The sequence below is a fragment of the Hipposideros armiger genome, unplaced genomic scaffold, assembly GCF_001890085.2.
Source record: "Hipposideros armiger isolate ML-2016 unplaced genomic scaffold, ASM189008v1 scaffold_542, whole genome shotgun sequence".
Classification (NCBI taxonomy): Eukaryota; Metazoa; Chordata; class Mammalia; order Chiroptera; family Hipposideridae; genus Hipposideros; species Hipposideros armiger.
The window spans coordinates 920,305-938,596 of NW_017731892.1; the positions used below are offsets into that span (position 1 = coordinate 920,305).

The window sequence follows — 18,292 nt, forward strand, 5'->3', positions numbered from 1 at the left end:
GACTGCTGGCCGTGAGCCCTGGACTTCACGTGCCAGGTGTGGAGATGGCCACTTCTTTAAAGCCTTAGGTCTCAGTGACCTCGTCTGTACAATTAGGAAACTAGTATTGACTATAGCTCATAACGTTGGTGGGATGCATACATGAGTTGACACATGTCATGGAAATGTCCTGGGACTATATCTGGCACACTCTTTTTAAAATAATAACTATTGTTTCAATGTTTAGAAGGATGTCAAGGACAACTACTGTTACTTTTGTTGTTATTATTACAGCACACGCTTAATGCATTTGAGAACAACATGGAAAAGACACTACAGTCAAGAGTTGCCTTTTGTTGATTCATTTTCCTGACCAGAATAGAGGGTCCCCCTGCTCCCCTGGCTTCGCTCCTGAGATCTCCCATAGCAGCTCTGTGGTCCCCCATTTATGTCACAAATGGAAGCACATCTCTTTTTTCTGTCTTTTTTCAATATTCCTGAGTACAGCACAAGCTAATGGAGAGAGGGACTCAAAATGCTTAATTTTTGCCCGTATAACTTTCTTTTTCCAATAAGGGGGAGCATTAGTTGGCAAATGGGTTTGTAATAGTTCATCGGCCTCACTATTCCTGGTTGATGCTTAGAGCAGCTATAAAAACAGGCCTGCAGACAATAATTAAACACCATCCTTAACAGACTGTAGATGCCAGCCCTGGAGACTGTAACACGGTTTCCTCTAGTTCCCTGAAGGGGGACATTTTTTTTCTACTCTGAACATTTGGAAACACATGAAACCAAATACACAGGGTGTGAAAATTTTCTTCACACCCTGCAATCGAACAGTAGAAAATGTAAACATTTAATTACTGGATCTAACTCTAATGCCACAGGGTCCCGGAGGTGAAATGGTCTCCTGGCACCTGAGTCCTGGCTGCTCAGTCGTCCACACCTCCTGGTCCACGTTCACTTTCTCTGTTGTCTGACCTTTTGTTTAAAAGAAGTGGGCAGCTGTCTAATCTTTCCTGTTACATAAATGATTTAGAAAACTGTAATCACTATCCACATCCACATGCTATCTTCTGAAAGAGGCACAGTCAAAGCATTAAAAAAAAAAAGTGCCCAAAAGAGATAAAGTGAGCAGGAAAGCACCGAAAAAGATGGTTGTATGCTGCATTCATAAATTTATTTTTCAAAGGAAGACCACATAATAACACACCATGTTTCTGCCCAGTGCGTTTAGTTGGAAATTGATTCCCTGAGAAGATGGACACGGCTCACATTCACCAGAGGAATTCTATCCCTGAAGCAGCCTGAGAGAAAGTCAAGGGGCGCGGGCATAAGCAAGCCAGTCTTCAAATGCCCATCGACTGGTGTTTTGCAGCCAGAGTGGCTTTTGGAGGGTCTCAGAAAATGGCTGAAAAGGGACCATCATCTGAGTGGACCTGTGATTACTTGCTAGGACACTGTCTCTGAACGTTGAATAAATGCTAGATTTTAAATATTGTTAGATAAACAATCTAACTCCTGGTGTTTGGTTATGAGAAGTCAAGTGTAGACCTGCTAAATCTATTGAAACAAATGATGTGGGTGTGTCAGCACTTTGCAAGGAGGCAGCGCGGCTGTGCCATCAGCTTCGCTTTCCGTGCGTGGTGGGGTCTGCTCGGAAGAGTCCAGACTGCATGTCAGAAACAAACACGCGCGGGCTGACAGGGCCCCGACTCCCTTCCTAAAAGCCACTCTCCACTCTTTGCCATGTGGTTTCCTTGCTGATGAAACAAATGCTGCACGTGCCAGCTTTGCGATGTGCGTACATGGTTCATTATGGGGACATAGACTTCAATCAGTTGCTAAGTGGGTTGGTTATCTTTTATATGAGAGGAGTCAGATGCAAATGTCTCTTTGTATGTTTATTCAAATAAAAATTAATGACTAAAATTTCCGCTAACTCATCAATTTTGACTCCAATATATAAATCTCGGAGAGACTGACCATTTTCTCTCACTGTTTTAGAATTGGTGTGTGCTAATGCAGGGTATTGACTTCTTTAATATCGGTCTTAAGGCAATCACTAAAATAATTTCATGTTTCTCTCTCTAACGACATTCGTCAGGACTCAAATTTTATGAAGCATTCCTCCAAAATCTCAACTGCACACATTTTAGTTTTCACACGTTCGTAAGAAGCAATATGTTCTTCTTCCTGTTCATTATCTCCATGGTATTAATCTATACTTGATATTTCTTATGCTTGGGTTGCAAATTCAACTGAGGAGAGAACAGATGCAGAAGGTTTTCAAAGGTAGGACTGGCGCTTTAAAATTGGTCAATTTAGGGGCTGCCGGGTGGCTCAGTTGGTTAGAGTGCATGCTCTGAACAATAAGGGTGCTGGTTCGATTCCCTCATGAGATGGTGGGCTGCACCTCCTCAACTTTTAGGGCAAAAATGGCGACTGGACTTGGAGCTGAACTGCACCCTCCACAACTAGACTGAAGGACAATGACTTGACTTGGAGCTGATGGGTCCTGGAAAAAAACACACTGTTACCCAATTAAAAAAAAAGAATTATCAATTTATATGCATACGCACTAAGTTAAGGAACAAAACAAGAAGAGACTGTAGGCATCTCCTAAGTAAGACACTGTAGTTCAGAAACCACAGGTAACTTGCTCAGGAATTCCTGGAAAATAGTGTGCCCGCTTCCCTTACCCTGTCTTAATAGTTCAAGGCTCCTTGATGTGTAGTTGTTAGGATAATGGTTCTAAAAGTCAGCTCCTTCTTCTCAGAGAATATGAAAATGTAACACGATGCATGATCTTTGAACCAACTTTGATTGTCCTTCCTAAAATACTTGTTTAGTGTAAAACACAGCTTTAATTTGCTGAATTAATTGTTTAAACATAATACAAACACAGAAAGCTTATATGAAATGCTGTCACTGATCACCCCTAACTGTCAATACACATTACAGATGTTTTCCTACTTGTCTGTCCAAATCACAAATCTGAATTACACGCACCTCGTGCCCATTCTGAGAACTACACTTCTGGGTTTAGCAGAGAAACAAGTAGTAATCAAAAGAGGGGCAGCTCGCCTCTTTTCAACCATAATTTTTCTAAATAACCCAGAATTTAACTCCCATCAGTATTTTCATTCAGGAGCTAATCTTCATTTTCTTCTATCTCTTGTCTCTTGTTTTTCTCTTAGTTCTGTCTGGGGACCCTCACGTTTTAATCAGGATATGCATTCCTATCAAATACTTTTAGAACTTTTGCTCCCAATGTAATGTACTGCTTTCTTTACCTTCATGTCTTAAAAAGAGGGCTCTTTCCTTGAAAATGATTTTCTCCTACCCTAACTATATTCCCCAAACTCTACCTTCATTCCCTCTTGTTTATTTGGGTCTTTTATCTTAATGTCTTTGTTGTGAGATGGATATCATCTTTGAACAAACAGAAAATATTGGAACACAGTTTCACATTGATCCATTTTAATTAAATCAAATTTTGCAAGAGTGTGCAGCCATAGATTTCCGCTGGAACTTTTTATAGTCAGTTCGAAAGTCTGTACTTTAGAAAAATCGACTGTGACCCATAAATAAGCAAAATGGTAATGATGTGAAGATTAATCTCTTGTGCCATGCCAGTGCAGCACTGTCCTATAGCCAGCTCTGCGACGATGGAACAGCTATACTGAATTTATTGCTGCAAAACAGATCTTCAAGCCAAGTTAAAATGGTCGCTTTCATAGAAACACTTACTAGGGACAAATGCATTTAAGCAATAGGATGGATCCAACCTTCAAGGTGACATTTTTTCATCTTAGCTCCAAAGCCAATGGAGAAAACCAAAGGAGGCTTTCTTGGAATTCTCCCTAAGCCATTCAGAAAAGATTTCACGCTGCCTTCTTGTAACAGTGTTTTGGTTCTCAAGTCCCTTAAAAGATAGTGCAATTATTCACACACATACACACACACACACACACACACACACACACACACACATGCACACACACACACACACACATGCACACACACACACACACACACACACATGAGGAAATGAAGGACAATTTCTACCTGAAGATTTTGCTAGACAATATGTCACTCTTTGGGACACAGTTAAGAACTGGAATGGATCCAGCCAAGTCCTTGGTCCCAGGGAAATCCCTAAACCATAATGGATTCTGAAGCAATTTTGCATTCACCTCATCCTGCAAGTTTTATGTTAAGATCCTCCAAGAGACATTAGAATCACAAGTCATTTGCACACAGGAAGTCCCTGCAGCCTGATGAAATCCACTGGGAATATGAAAATGGCTCCCAATGAGAGACAGTAAAGGTTGGTCCATGTGTAATCTTCAGGTTGATTATGACAGCACAGACACATTGTGGAGTACTGCTCATTGGAAAAATTCTAAGAAATTCTGGACATGTATAGTTCTAGAAAGAATTGGGGAATTTTGCTACTCTTTTCCCCAGGAGCAGTAGTGTGTTTCTCATTGACTGCAAAACATGCCTTACTGTTGGACAATATTTCCCTAACAATTGTGTCTTATTCTTATATACAATCTCCTAAAAACTCTCAGTAATTTAAAAAATCATTTTATATTTGCATGCTATATGTTAAAGAAATGTTTTAAAGCAAGGGTATTTCATTTTTTATCAGAATGTGGTTAGGGACTTTGGAACCAGAATAGTGAAGAGTTGGGTAGTTGAAACACCTCTGTACACTTACCAGGGTCTGCATGGTGAGAAGGCCATCTTCAGGACATCCCAACATGCTCACAAGTCCCACATGAAGGGAACCTGCCACACAGGGACCTTGAGCATCCAAGAGAGAACGGCTACAATGCTAGCCAATCAAAGAGAAGATGACACCTTTTCCTCTATCCCTTTTCTCAGGACTCAACATAACAGAGAAGTGAGACTTTTCAGGGCCAGAAAATCATGGAAAGCGCATGCCCATTTTTCCTGAGGTGTGAACTAAGAAAAGGGAACCAATTCCATATTGGATCTGAGACACAAGGCTAAGTTTGGTGGGTCTGGACTGTGAAACGAGAAAGCAAGCAGGAAATCACTATTGTGGCTCAGGCACAGGAAAGGGCTCTGGGACAAGGCACAACTGAAAGCAACAGCTGTAAAGAAATTACTGAACCCTCAAAATACAGACTCATCTTTGTTTCCCTTCCTTCCCCCGTGGCCTAAGGGGACTTCTCCCTTCTGGTTTTGCCTTTATCTCTCTCAGAAGCTATGAAACCGAAGACTGCCCCTGAAAATCACTCTTACCCCTCTAAAGCCAGCGTGTCCCTTTAAATCACATTTGGCCTTTATATAAAGTGGTCCTTTCCATCACACATCCCTTCAAATCACTTCCCTATAAAACCCTTCTGCCAAGTCCTTTCTTAGTGTCTTAAGACTCAAAGTGGATCTCATCTTGGTGGCTGTTCGAGCTCTAATTCAGTCCTCTGGCCAGCATCCCTCCTCTAACCCTCCTGCTCTTTTTTTTTTTTTTTTTTGGTAGAATTTTATAGTTTCTGCATTCTCTGTCTTGGGACTCCCCCACCCCAATGTTAATCAGGAAATACTTCTTGATTATTTAGTTTCTTAAACTTCAGGGGGGTTTAATCACATCATTTTCCATATATACAAAGGGTACCAAAAAATGCATACACATTTTAAGAAGGGCAAAAACTGTATTAAAATTGTAATAATATATACCCATAACAAAAGGTGAATACAAGTCATGCATATACAGTTTTTTGGCACCCTCCGTATCTGTTCCTAATTTGTTTTCGTGGATCATATCTCATAAATTAATTGGCTTGTTTGGGGGATTTCCTAGCTGAGAGGCGTAGACTCATTGGCCTTTGTATTTGTTTTGGGGGTTCAGTTGCTGACATAACAAATTACCACATGCAGCAGCTTAAAATGTGTTATCTTACAGTCCTGAAGGACAGAAGTCCAACACCAGTTTCACCAGGTATTACAGCGTCAGCAAGGCTGGTTCCTTCCTGGAAGCTCTGGGGACAAATACCTTCCAGGCTGATTGGAGTTGTTGGCCAAATTCAATTCTGTACTCAATGTGAACTATTATCAAATGTTTTTCTAATAAATTTGGCTGTGTGTAGAGAAACAGTTTTAGGTCTCTGTGTGATTTTTTATTTACTCTTAGATAAGCATGGCAGTGGTGACCTTTTCTTATTCCAATAAATAGGTCTTCTTTTCCATGTTTTCCTTTCTACTCCCAAACACCTCATAATTGTTGCATAGAAAGGAATTGCTTTTTGGCCTTGTATGAACATGACTGTGGTGAAAGCTCTTGACAGCACCTCTTCCTCAAAAGTTCCCTGCTTCATATCCGTTTTTGTGAGAAGCCTGAAAGCTGTGCATCAGATAATCTATTGGCACCTATTAAGAGTTCCACAGGTTGGAAGGATTTCATGCTGATGCTGGCTTTCCATCAGAATGACCTACTCATGCTCAAGCTGGGCTTCAGTGTTGATGCAAAGGATCCATTTTAACCTTGCTTTCTTGTAATTTTGTAACATTGTGTTTCCATCTCCATCACACACACACACACACACACACACACAGCATCATGTCATCATTTTCCAACTGTTTATAAGTGTTGATTGGTGTCCTTTCTTATTTTCTTTGAATTGTTTTAAGCTCTTGTGTCATTTACTAACCTCCGTAGTAAACCCTTTCGCAACAAATTCTTGTCAGGCTAAAAAGAGCAGCACATTCAATGGCCCTGTCATTTGCTATTTGTCACTTGTTACTTTGGAGGGTAGGCAGGAGCAATTTTGTCTTGCCCACATCTGAAAGCCTAACCTGACTCCTCCAGTTCACAAAAAGAGAGAAGCAGCAGAATAAGGCATTTTACACTGAATCCAAAAATCCGATATATCACCCTGCTGTTACATTCAGAACACTAAGCTGTGATTACCTGCACAAAAGATGGAATGAACTTAGGTGGTAGTTCATATCCTTGGCTCTAAGTTGACCTTTTCTAAAATTCCATTAGCATATCTCTATAGAAAATAAAAATTTCATCAAATTTTTACCACATACAGAATCAAAGGGAGTTAGACAAGACTTCCATTTTGGCATAAATACCCCCTGTGTGACTAAAAGAAAAAGACAGCTTAATAAAATAAGAAATTTTTGAATGGGAGCTATTTTAGAACTACTGAGGATCAATAGAGAACCATATGTGATATTTCTCCCTTCTCTTTCCTAATCAAAGATCTCTTATATCTAGAGAAGTAAGCTGTAAATAGCAAAATGTATCATCTCCACTTAAATGGAGATGGATAGAGACTTCAAAACATCCAGCAAGTGACTCCCCCCAGATTATCTGCACTTGGTTCTAGAATTTGTCTTAAATTTCTTGAACATCCACTTACTCATTCCATGTTTATTAGTTTCCATATCCAGGTGCTGTGCTAGCCTCCATAGTGACTAAATCAAGTACGTCTCTCACACTCCAGTATCTTAAATTGGTTGGTTGGAAAGGGCAGACAAATTAGTCCATGATACATAGGGGCTGATGAAAGTCTGTACAGGGTGTTGTAGAAATATGGAGAAAAGATGTCAAATCTTGATATGGGTCTGAAAGAGCTAAACGGAGGAGATCATAGTTGAAACCAGTTTTAAAGGATTATTATGTGTGAGGGATTGTGAAAGGGTACAAATGAGGGCACTTTGGAGAAAGGAAATTAAATGTGCTTTCTTCTTAGGGAAAAAAAAACTAAAAATAGCTGCCATCTTGAAACTGATCAATCCTACCACCCTAACTTCAATGGAAAAGGTTCTTTCTCGGTTTCCTGCTAAACAGAGACATATTCTTTTCATCTTTGCTAGAGCCAGTGTTTAGGTTTTAACTGGTTCCTTCTCTTCCTGCTACAGAAAAAGTGAGAAGAAAAGAAAAGTCCATAAAATAGCAACAAAGGCCAGTTAAGTCACAAGTACGTGCCAATTTTCAAGAATGAAAAGCATCCTCAAAACGTCGTATATTTTAAAAGCTCTGTGAATTTCAAATGACAATAAATGAGAATTTTGTATTCTTGAAAGAATAGTGTACACAGGGAGATACTTTTCTTCACTTTCCAGTAAAGCATGCATTTAAGAAGACTTCAGTAAACATAAGACAACATTTATCACCAAATCATAGCAAATCTGCACAGAATATAAAAACTATATATATTTAAGAATTGCTGATTTTGCTGAAGATAAAAACAGGATGACTTTACCTATATTTTCCCAAGACTATTAATAAAAGCTAAATCCAGTGAGGACTAAATACAATAATTTATTATTTCCACACAAAACTAGTCTTGTCTGCATCTTACAATAAATGAACACAGAACTGACTCAGTGCTATTTTTAATTCTGCTGTATGATTCCGACTGATAGCCTATTTTCTATATATGTGATGAAAAATTGTTCATTTTTTCAAATATAGCTCATTTTGGATAATTTAACTTTCATTTTATTATCATAAGGCATAGTTTTAGTGAAACTAAGAAAGCTTGAATTTAATCATTTATTCAATAGGCATTTATTAAGGGTCTGCTATGTAAAGACCTCTTCTGATTCAAAGTGATATAGCCATCCTCTCCCCAGAATTCTGTAAAAGATGGAAAGAAACTCAGGGAGGATCCATCCATTTTGGATTCTATTTCTATTTTGCACTATTTCTGATCATCACTTTCCCTACAATCAATAAACCTATTTGTCTCATAGCTCACTCATTTAGTCTCTCTTTTCCATTTGTCTTGTTATTCCCAAATATCTTTCAGATTTTCTTTTGGAAGCTATCAAATTTCTTCATTTAACTAATCCTACACATAATGAACACATTTTGGGGGTTTCTGTCCTAGAAAAAAAGTTATTTATCTGAATTAAAAATTATATCATAGCTGCAAGCTATTCAGAAAAAACAAACAACCAACCAAAACACTCCCACCATGAAGAGAAAAACATAGCAGATGTTGTAGACCATATTTATGCCTGTATTCCTCTGTAAAGAAATTTAATTATTTACGCACTATTATGATTAGGCTAAGATAGAAGTTTGAAAGATAAAACAAAAGACAAAAGCCACTTAGTCTATGGGAAAATAAAGAGTTAATAATGCAATGGGTTCTGCTTACAGCATTGGTGCTTAATCTCCTCATTTCTGTAAAAAAAAAATAACATGGAAAGCTGAAAGATAGAAGGTAATTCAGAGAAAGTCACTAGTTAAATAATGATGGGACAAAATGAATTAACACAATCAAGAGATTAAAGGACTTTAATACATAGAGTTTGCCTAAAAAAATAACAAAGAAAGGCAGAGCTATAATTATTAGAAAGGTGACTGTCAGAAGCAGATTAACAAAAACAAAATCTTTTATAATAAACAAATTTAACTTTGCTGCAGAAAAACTGTTAGATCAGGTGTGCAGACTACAAAGGTTAGTATTTGCAAAATGAAGGTTTGGGGCTAATCCATGGAGATGAATACCATAAAGCGGTGAGGAGACAGCTAGGTGCTGTCTGTCTGTCAAACCTGCTACACGAACTCAGGACTGTCCCCAGCTGTTCACAGGATGTCACTCTCACTGCCCATCTCAGCCCCTGGCCACCCTGATTCCTCCAACACCCTCACGCATGGACACACACCATCACAAATACACACACACACTAACAAGCACACTCACACAGTCACACACTCACAGACACTGATACACTGACACACACTCTCTCACAAATATCCTCACACACACACTCACACACACACACACACACTCACACACACACACACTCACACACACACACTCACACACACACACTCACACACACTCACACACACACTCACACACACACACTCACACACACACACACACTCACACACACACTCACACACACACACTCACACACACACACTCACACACACTCACACACACACACTCACACACTCACACTCACACACACTCACACACACACACTCACACACTCACACTCACACACACTCACACACACACACTCACACACTCACACTCACACACACCAGCTCCTTTCTCCTGCTTGCCTGGTGGATCCCTTTTCAAACTCTTCCCTCTGTGCTGGTGCGGAGCTGTAGCCATCATTGCCCCTCCACCAGCTAAGCCAGCAGCCCCCTGGAGTACCACCCTCCAAACTCACCTGCCCACCCCTAGACTTGAAGATTATTGAGAACAGGAAGTGTGTGTTTTTCATATAAACTCTCCTAGCACTGTGCCTGGCTTATACTGAGCTCACAGTAAATGCTTGTTAACAAAGAAATGAACTTTGGATGACACCTGAATTGCAGCAGCCTTCTCTCTCTCTCTCTCTCTCTCTCTCTCTCTCTCTCTCTCTCTCTCTCTCTCTCTGTCTAATGGTTTACAGTTCTGGCTTTAATGTGACTATATCAACTCTATTGCTTTACTCTTGCTTTGTTATTATCCTGTTATATCTGTTTCCATTTCTTACTGCACTGCTATGGCTACTGCACTACGAAAATGCCGAAGTAGGTGATTTTTAAGACTGCTGGCCAAGCCGTCTGTGCCGGCTGAGGGAAGCCCATGAACACCTGTTACTGCTGTGATGCGGGACGCCCCTGGCTCTGGTCCTCACAGAAGTGCCACATTGAGCTCTCCATGAAAGAGTGGGCTCTGGCTTCAGAGAAGCCCTTTACCATATGCTTGTTTTCTTCATCTCATGAAACCCTGGGACAAAAGAGTGATGAGACGAAGCGAGTGACATACTTCTTTAACCTCTGGGCATGACTCAGTACTGAAAGTGGAAGGGAATATTGACACAAAGGTGCCTTGGCATAGTTAATGTTCTGATTTTTATCCCCGACAGCATACTCAATACTCTCATCTCCGTCTATGCAGCACTGGAAATACTATTCAATAGAGCCATACAGATGAGATGGTAATTGAATGTGCTTCTACTGCTGATTTCAAATTGAATTAAATTTTAATTTGGAGCCCTAAGAAATATTCAAAACATTCAAATGTGAAAAGAAAAAAAAAATCATCCTAGTGTCTCCCTTAGCTGAAATGTCAGGTTTCCTAGATACACAGCATGTAAATTGGCTTAAGATTTTGATTTGTTGTTAGAAAAGCTTTCAAAACTTTTACAAATCATATAAATCAAACTCATATGTTAATGAAATTTATTTTCGATATATGCAATTGTTGCTCCCGTAAATTTTTTCCTATGAAAGCTGACATTCCTCACTGGAAGAAAAAAAATGTTTTTGAGAAAGCTGTGGTCCTCAACAAGTGCCCATTTGTTATATCAGTGTCCTTGTAGGAGGAGAGAATTACTTTCAAGGGTTCTGAGAAATGGCGGAGCAGCCCCACCCAGCCTCTGACTCCACCTGAGCTCGGGACCAATTCCCCTGGAGAACCTCCCCTCTCCCTGACTTATGTAGATGGTGCATCTCCCACTCTGGAGAGAATGGCCCCTGATATATGCAAACCGTACCTTTTGTAAAGAAAACACCTTTCGTGGTAGGAACATGGGAACTGTTATTGTCATTAGAATTGTACTCTATGAGAGGCTGCGTGCTCTTTTTCTTGATTTTTCTAACAATATTTTATGGTCTTGATAAAACAAAAAATGAATGACAAATTTGCCTTGGCATCTCATTGGTCAAGTCAATTTTTGATGTGAATGCAGCGTGACTAGCACAGGAAGGACACGTTACCCGGTTTGATGCTGTTGACCGTTGAGCAGAGCAGTTGGTATTTAAATCCACAGTCAAGAAAATCTGTCACAGATAACTTTTTATGGGAAATTGAAAATGCCAAGGCAAAAGTTGGAATGTCATCCATGGAGAGTAACAAAAGATCTGAAGAAAATCTATATTAAACTGTGCTGGTATAGATTTATGCTCCATGGAAAAGTCAGAAATTTCTCTGGGCAGGTGTCAATGGAAAGTTCTCATCTAACTTCCATGCAACGATTTTGGGGCTTGGCCCAAAATTGTCAACCTCATACTCTTTCAGATCTCTGCAAATTAAACATAGCTAGAAGACCTGGGTTCCAATTTAGTTGTGATGTTGACCAAAGATAATGATATGCTACAGGACCCTGTTAGAACTAACGTTTAGGCACCCTACCTGCACAGGGCTTATGTTCGAATCAAATTCATTATGTTTGTGAAAGCGTTCGATATTACAAGATTCTGTGTAGATGGCAGATGTTCTCATGTTTCAAGCAAAGAAAAAACACTTGAGAATACAAAGAAGTTGAAAGATAATGAGAGTAAAAAGAGTGGTTATCTAATCAGTATCTTAGATAATTGGCATTTTCTAAAGGGGAAAGATATTTTTAATATCCTATCCCACTGTTTTTTTTTTATAGTAAGGAGATGCTTTGATGTTTATAAAAGAAAAACAATCACATTCTTGTGTTGGTCTAGGACCCATTGCAATTCAGAGTGACTTGGGGATCAGACTTCCACCCACCCAAATGCAAGTCACATTCAGAAACATATTCACTTACTTAATCTAGTCTGACGTTTTTCAACTAGTCATGTATATATTTTAATTTTATACTTAAGTTTTCGAAGTGATTTCCCTCCAAAAAAGTCTGATCAATCTAGAATACATCATATAGCAAACAAATATTCTGTTTGTTATTATTTGTAAATCAGATAAAGTACATCAGAATAACTTAAAATCACCTTAAAATATAATGTCAAACAGTGGGAAATAATGGTGGGGGTTTGTTTTGTTTCTTGCATATAGCCCTCTTTGTTTTCTGTGGGTAGATTTTGAGCTCTTACTAACCCCTTGGGGAAGTGGCCCAGGAAGCAGCCCTACTCCATCGTCCGGTGCAGCACTGACTGACTGATGCCATGTGGTCATTTTCAGAGCTGGAGGCTGAGGAGTGGTGCAAACACCTCTGTATGGAGTGCCTGGGGACCAGGCTGAATGACATCAGCCTCGGTGAGCCTGACCTTCTGGCGGCAGGAGTACAGAGGGAACAGAACGGTAAGTGTGAGTTGCCTTCCATCATCATTTGAAAGGACACTGATCATGGCAGGACTTTGAAACTGAAAAGGAGCCCAGAAATGTGTCAGATCTATCCTTTTTGAAGGAAAGTAAACCGATCTCCCTGAACTGTTCAGAGATTGTCCCCAAGGTTGCATAGCAACTAGAGAAAATGCTAAGGTGCGACCCAGTGGTCTTGACCTCTCATTCTGTGACCTTGTCATTTATCTACATAAATAATTAATGAATCAACTCATGGCATATGAAGTTTTGCATGTAAAACATTCCTATATTTTCTCCTTCGAGAGTTATTATAGTTTAAATTCTATATTAACAAATCCGGCTTATTGTGTTATCAATTGATTTCAGAGATTGGGCTAATATGTCTTAGCTTAGACTACCATGACAAAATACCGTAGACTAGGTGACTCGAACAATGGGAATTAATTTCTTACAGTTCTGGAGGCTGGAGGTCCAGGATTAAGGTGCCAGCAGGGTCACTGTCCAGGGCGGACCTTCTTTTGGCTTGCAGCCAGTCATGGTGTTGCTGTGTCTTCATGCAATTGAGAGAGAGAGAGAGAGAGAGAGAGAGATCTCTAGTGTCCCTTCTTATACGGCCACTAATCCCATTATGCCGGCCTCCCCTCATAGCCTCATCTCAATTTGTTCCCAAAGACTCCATCTTCAAATACTGTCACTTGGAGGGTTAGAACTTCAACATATGAATTTGGAACAGGGGCGGGGGTGGGGAGGACACAGTTCGCTCCATAGCAGCTCCAAGTAGGAAAGTACAGCGTGTGAAGTCCCAGAGGATGAGAACATTGAGATTTATGTGGCGCACAGAGTTTACTGCCTTCCCTGTTCTCTATTTTAATGGGCATTTCTGAGACCTACTGAGAATTTATGCGGCATGTTCTTGAGCAGCACCTCTACATAATGAAATCAGAGTAATGTAATGAGCTCGTTTTTCTCCATTTTTTAAAAAAATAATTACCATCACCACCAGGTGACCTAATAGTATGAAAATAGAAAATTTTCAGTGTTGCTAATTTTTTATGGCTCGTGTTGGGAAAGGTTGAGGGACAGCTGTAAATCCTATTGTTAGGTGTATTTTGTTTAATAATTCTAACCTCATATAAAAGCTGTAAGTGCTTTAAAATATATTTTTAAAATTTATGAGTAATGAGTTAGAGAAGGTAGTATTTTGTTCACTTAAATGACATTCTAAATGTACATTGTAACCTAAAAGGAAATGGCAATTTTACTTAAATACACACACACACACACACACACACACACACACACACACACACACACACAGACTGGCATAATATGTTGCTTGCATATGCCAATTTTCTCACTTCCTAATCAACAAAGTTCTGCCATAAGTGAGATAATTCCATTTTAAGGTCCCCCTGAAATAACTACTGGTAGTCTATAAAATCTCACAGCAAAAACTAAAAATGCCAACTTGGACCCTCTCCCTGGGGCCCCATGGCTGCCAGGGACACACCTGTTCCTTAGACAGTGCACCCATTCATTTTACTACGTGTAGGGAAAGTATTTGTTGTTTCAATTAGCTAATTATAGTCTTTGAAGAATAATGTCATCTTTCAAAGCTGCCCTTTCATGGCTTTCAATCACTATTCCAGACTCCTCAAAGCATAACACCTCTTAAAATACACAAAATCCTTAAACTTCCTAATATGTGTTTGAAGATATGAACATGTACAAATTGGAATAAATCCTTTATGAAAAAGCGTCATTACAGATTCAGGGGTTTTTTGTTGTTGATTTTTTTTCCTTAAAGCATGCCCATATTACACTATGTAACTTATTGTTCATCAGAAAAATTATTTTACTATTTTATGATTGACATACTTGGAATTAGTTTGAAATTTCTCCTCAGCCATGAGCTGCATATGTGTGCAGAACTGACATAATAAATGACCTTCTTGTGGCTTGTGGGGTCTGGCGGGTCCCCCGTCATCAAGGAGCAGCTCACCGCTCAGCCTTGACCGCAGTTTTTGGTTTTTTTTTGACATTCAAAATGGCTACTTCCCCTGTACTGTTTTGATGACTCTTCAGACAGCTTGATCTTATTTACTCTGAGACTAGCTAAGAATGAACATTTGTGCAAATAATTTTTGAAGATGTAATGTGTGTTACTGAGATAAAAGTAGTTATCGATTAAATTCTTTGCTATAATAATCTTTATCTAGTGCTTTCAGGTGCTTCCATATCGACTCAGGATTGCACGTGGTTGAAGGGAAAGTAAGCAAACACAAGGACACGCACACATACACACACACATGCAGATTTGTTCTTAGACTTCAATAACACTGCCTCAAGGAAGTAGTCATTATTAAATAGTCATTTCAAACTTTAAATTCTTACAACTTCCAGAATCTTCCCCTGTCTTAGTAGTATTTACAATGGCCTACACTGACCTTAGATTATGGTGTTAATAATCATAGTTCTTTGTAAAGGATTCACAAGGCATAGTAGCAATTCTAGAAAGCAAATGTTCCTTATTAAGTATTAATAACAAGGGTAAGCATCATAACCAAAAAAGCAACTCATGTAGAGAATTCCTGCAGTTGGAGTTGGAAGTGGACTCAGAGCACATGTCCAATTTATTGCTGATGCAAGCGATCACCATCTGGAAGAAAATGGAAAAGTAACCTCAGACTTGGCCATCTGGTTAATATAAAGTCAGATCTAAGGGTTTGCTTTTGTCCAGGACTTAGGGTCCCTGCTTATGAATGGATGAGAATTGGCATGAATTCCTACTTTTAGCCTAAGAATGTGGACAGCCTTTCTTCAGAAGCAAAGCAGTATTCCAGCATTGTTTCTAAATTATTTACCTGAGTCACCATAGCAACCATTTCACTCAAGACACCCTTGTCTGTCTTTCACTCATTCGTTATTCACCAATCAAACATTTTTGAGGCTATAATATGCAATGACTAAGTTGGGGAAATGTAGAATTATATAAAATATAGTCATCATTTTTAAGAAATTCACAAAGTAGTAAGGGAGCCAAACCTATAAACAAGGTGTATCGATCATTATTTTTTAAAATAATGCTGTGTTGCTGGTCACACAAAATCCCAAGGGCACCACCCTGGAAGTGTGTCTTTAGAGTTCATGCATTGGTAGTTGGCTAGGGTTCAGCTGACTTAGTCTGAGTGCCGCTGAAATTGGTAGCAAGCTTCTGGTGTCCATGTCTGTTCCACGCGTGTCATCCTCTTACGCTAATAACTACTGAAGATGTATTCTCAAAACAAAACAGAAACGTATGGCAGGAGAGCAAGCCCAAACTTGCAGCATAAATTAAGTCTCTGCATGTGTGGAGTCCACTGACTTCCATTGGCCAAAGCAAAGCCTATGGCCAGAGGCCATGGTCGAGAGGCACGGAAACGCGTTCCACTGGTGAGGCCCTGACACGGGTTAGAGCGTGTGGTCCAATGTGGTGAGGAAGTGAAGAAGAGAGGGAAAGTGATCAAGCTACTATCTGAGCTATTGGAACACACATGATAAACTAAGAACAAAAGAAAAGCACTGTGGTACAGGTGCTTTTTAAAGTTATGTTTTATTCCCCCAAATATGCTTTCTCAATTAGGCAAATCAGAAATTCTTAATGTCTGCGAATAGTTAAAGCCAATATTAGCAGGACATTACTCATTTGGAAAATGACCGACCGGTTAATGACAAAACAATGACAACAGTAAGAATACACCTCTTTCTCTATTGTAATGACCTTTTATCCCAGTTTTTAAAAAATGATCTGGGGTGAACTATATTCACTCTGATATATTCTTTATAACCAGAAATAAAAGGGTTTTCCAGGTTTATTTTTTGGTCCAGAGGATAACGCTGAGCAAAACCAACTTTTCCATGGGAAAAGAACCAACAGACACCTATGTTTAGGCTTTTAAAATGCCATCCACATACTCTGCTGGTTCCCAAAGTGAGTTCCAGGAAATATTACGACAGCATGCTCTCTGAGTCAGGGGAATGGATTTAACTAGGTAACACCATCGTGGGTTGAATTGTGTATCCCCCCCAAGAAAAGAGATATCAAAGTCCTAACCCTCGGTCCCTCGGAATGTGACCTCACTGGGAATAGGGTCTTTCCAGAGATAACCGAGTATAAATGAGGTCATTATATAGCCAATACGTCCTGATAAAGACAGGAAATCTGGACACAGAGACAGATGTGCACAAAGGGAGGAAGAGGGAAGGCTCACAGAGGAAAGATGGCCGTGTGACAAGTGACATGTCTGCAGGCCAGGGACTGTTCACACACAGGCAGCTACATGAGGCCACAAAGGCTGCTCCCCCTGGAGCCTTCTGAGAGAGCCTGGCCCTGCCAACGCCTCGATGTTGGACTTCCTGCCTCCAGAACCAGGAGATAATTAGTTTCTATTATTTTAAGCCACTCAGTTTTCGGTACTTTGTTACAGCCACCCTAGAAAACTAACGCCAACCCTCTATGATGGTGCAGGTAAATGTACATGAGCAGAGTGAAATTGTTGAGAAATCCCGTAGTAAAGATTTTGCTTGACTTTGTGTAATACAACATTTCCCAAACTAACTTCATTTATGTTTCTCTTTCTACATATAAAACCTGTTCTATCTAGTGGAATGTACGTTCCATGAACCACATATTCGAAAATGCCAATATAAGCAGTGGAGGTGATGATGTCCAGGGAAAGCGCTGAACCACCTGAGCAGGAGTAAGATGACATCCGTGGATGCAGCACAGAGTCTTGAATGGGCTATAACTATTTGCCTAGCTTTGTGTTGCATTGTTTTAATTCCATTATTTAATCAATATAGAGAGTGCATATAAATTAACAAACCAGGTTAAAACCACCACATTCCCACTTGGTCTTCAATATGCAACGCAATGGAGTAAAAATGAATGCCATACATATTTCTGCCTCTCTTTGCAATAGGTGCTTCAGAGAATCCAAAGATGTCCTTTAAGTGCTTCTCTTACCACACTGCCAAATCTAAGTGATCTATCTGTTTTAACTCTAACCATGTCATTACACAGTGAGGTGCATACTGGAAGAAATACCTGACACACCGAAAGACCTGTCCTGTTTCCTCGCCCTGGAAACAACCCCTATACAAACACAGTGAGAACAAAGATGCACATTGAAAAGCATTTGTAGTCATGGGAAAGAAAAAGCTTTGAGGGAGAACGCTGAATCCAGAATTACTGGTATCTCCCAGCTGCTGGCAAGAAAAAAGAGGGACTTTGAAAATAAGAGTGTTATGGAGAG

At 39.7% G+C, this 18,292-nt stretch overlaps 1 protein-coding gene across 1 annotated transcript in view; it reads left to right on the forward strand.

Annotated features, from left to right (window-relative positions):
* DOK6 (docking protein 6) overlaps positions 1–18,292 on the forward strand; it is a 338,153-nt gene that overhangs the window by 161,117 nt on the left and 158,744 nt on the right. The window contains exon 4 of the mRNA XM_019668900.1: positions 12,876–12,995. Coding sequence (XP_019524445.1) covers positions 12,876–12,995 — 120 coding nt within the window. The remainder of the gene's footprint in view (positions 1–12,875; positions 12,996–18,292) is intronic.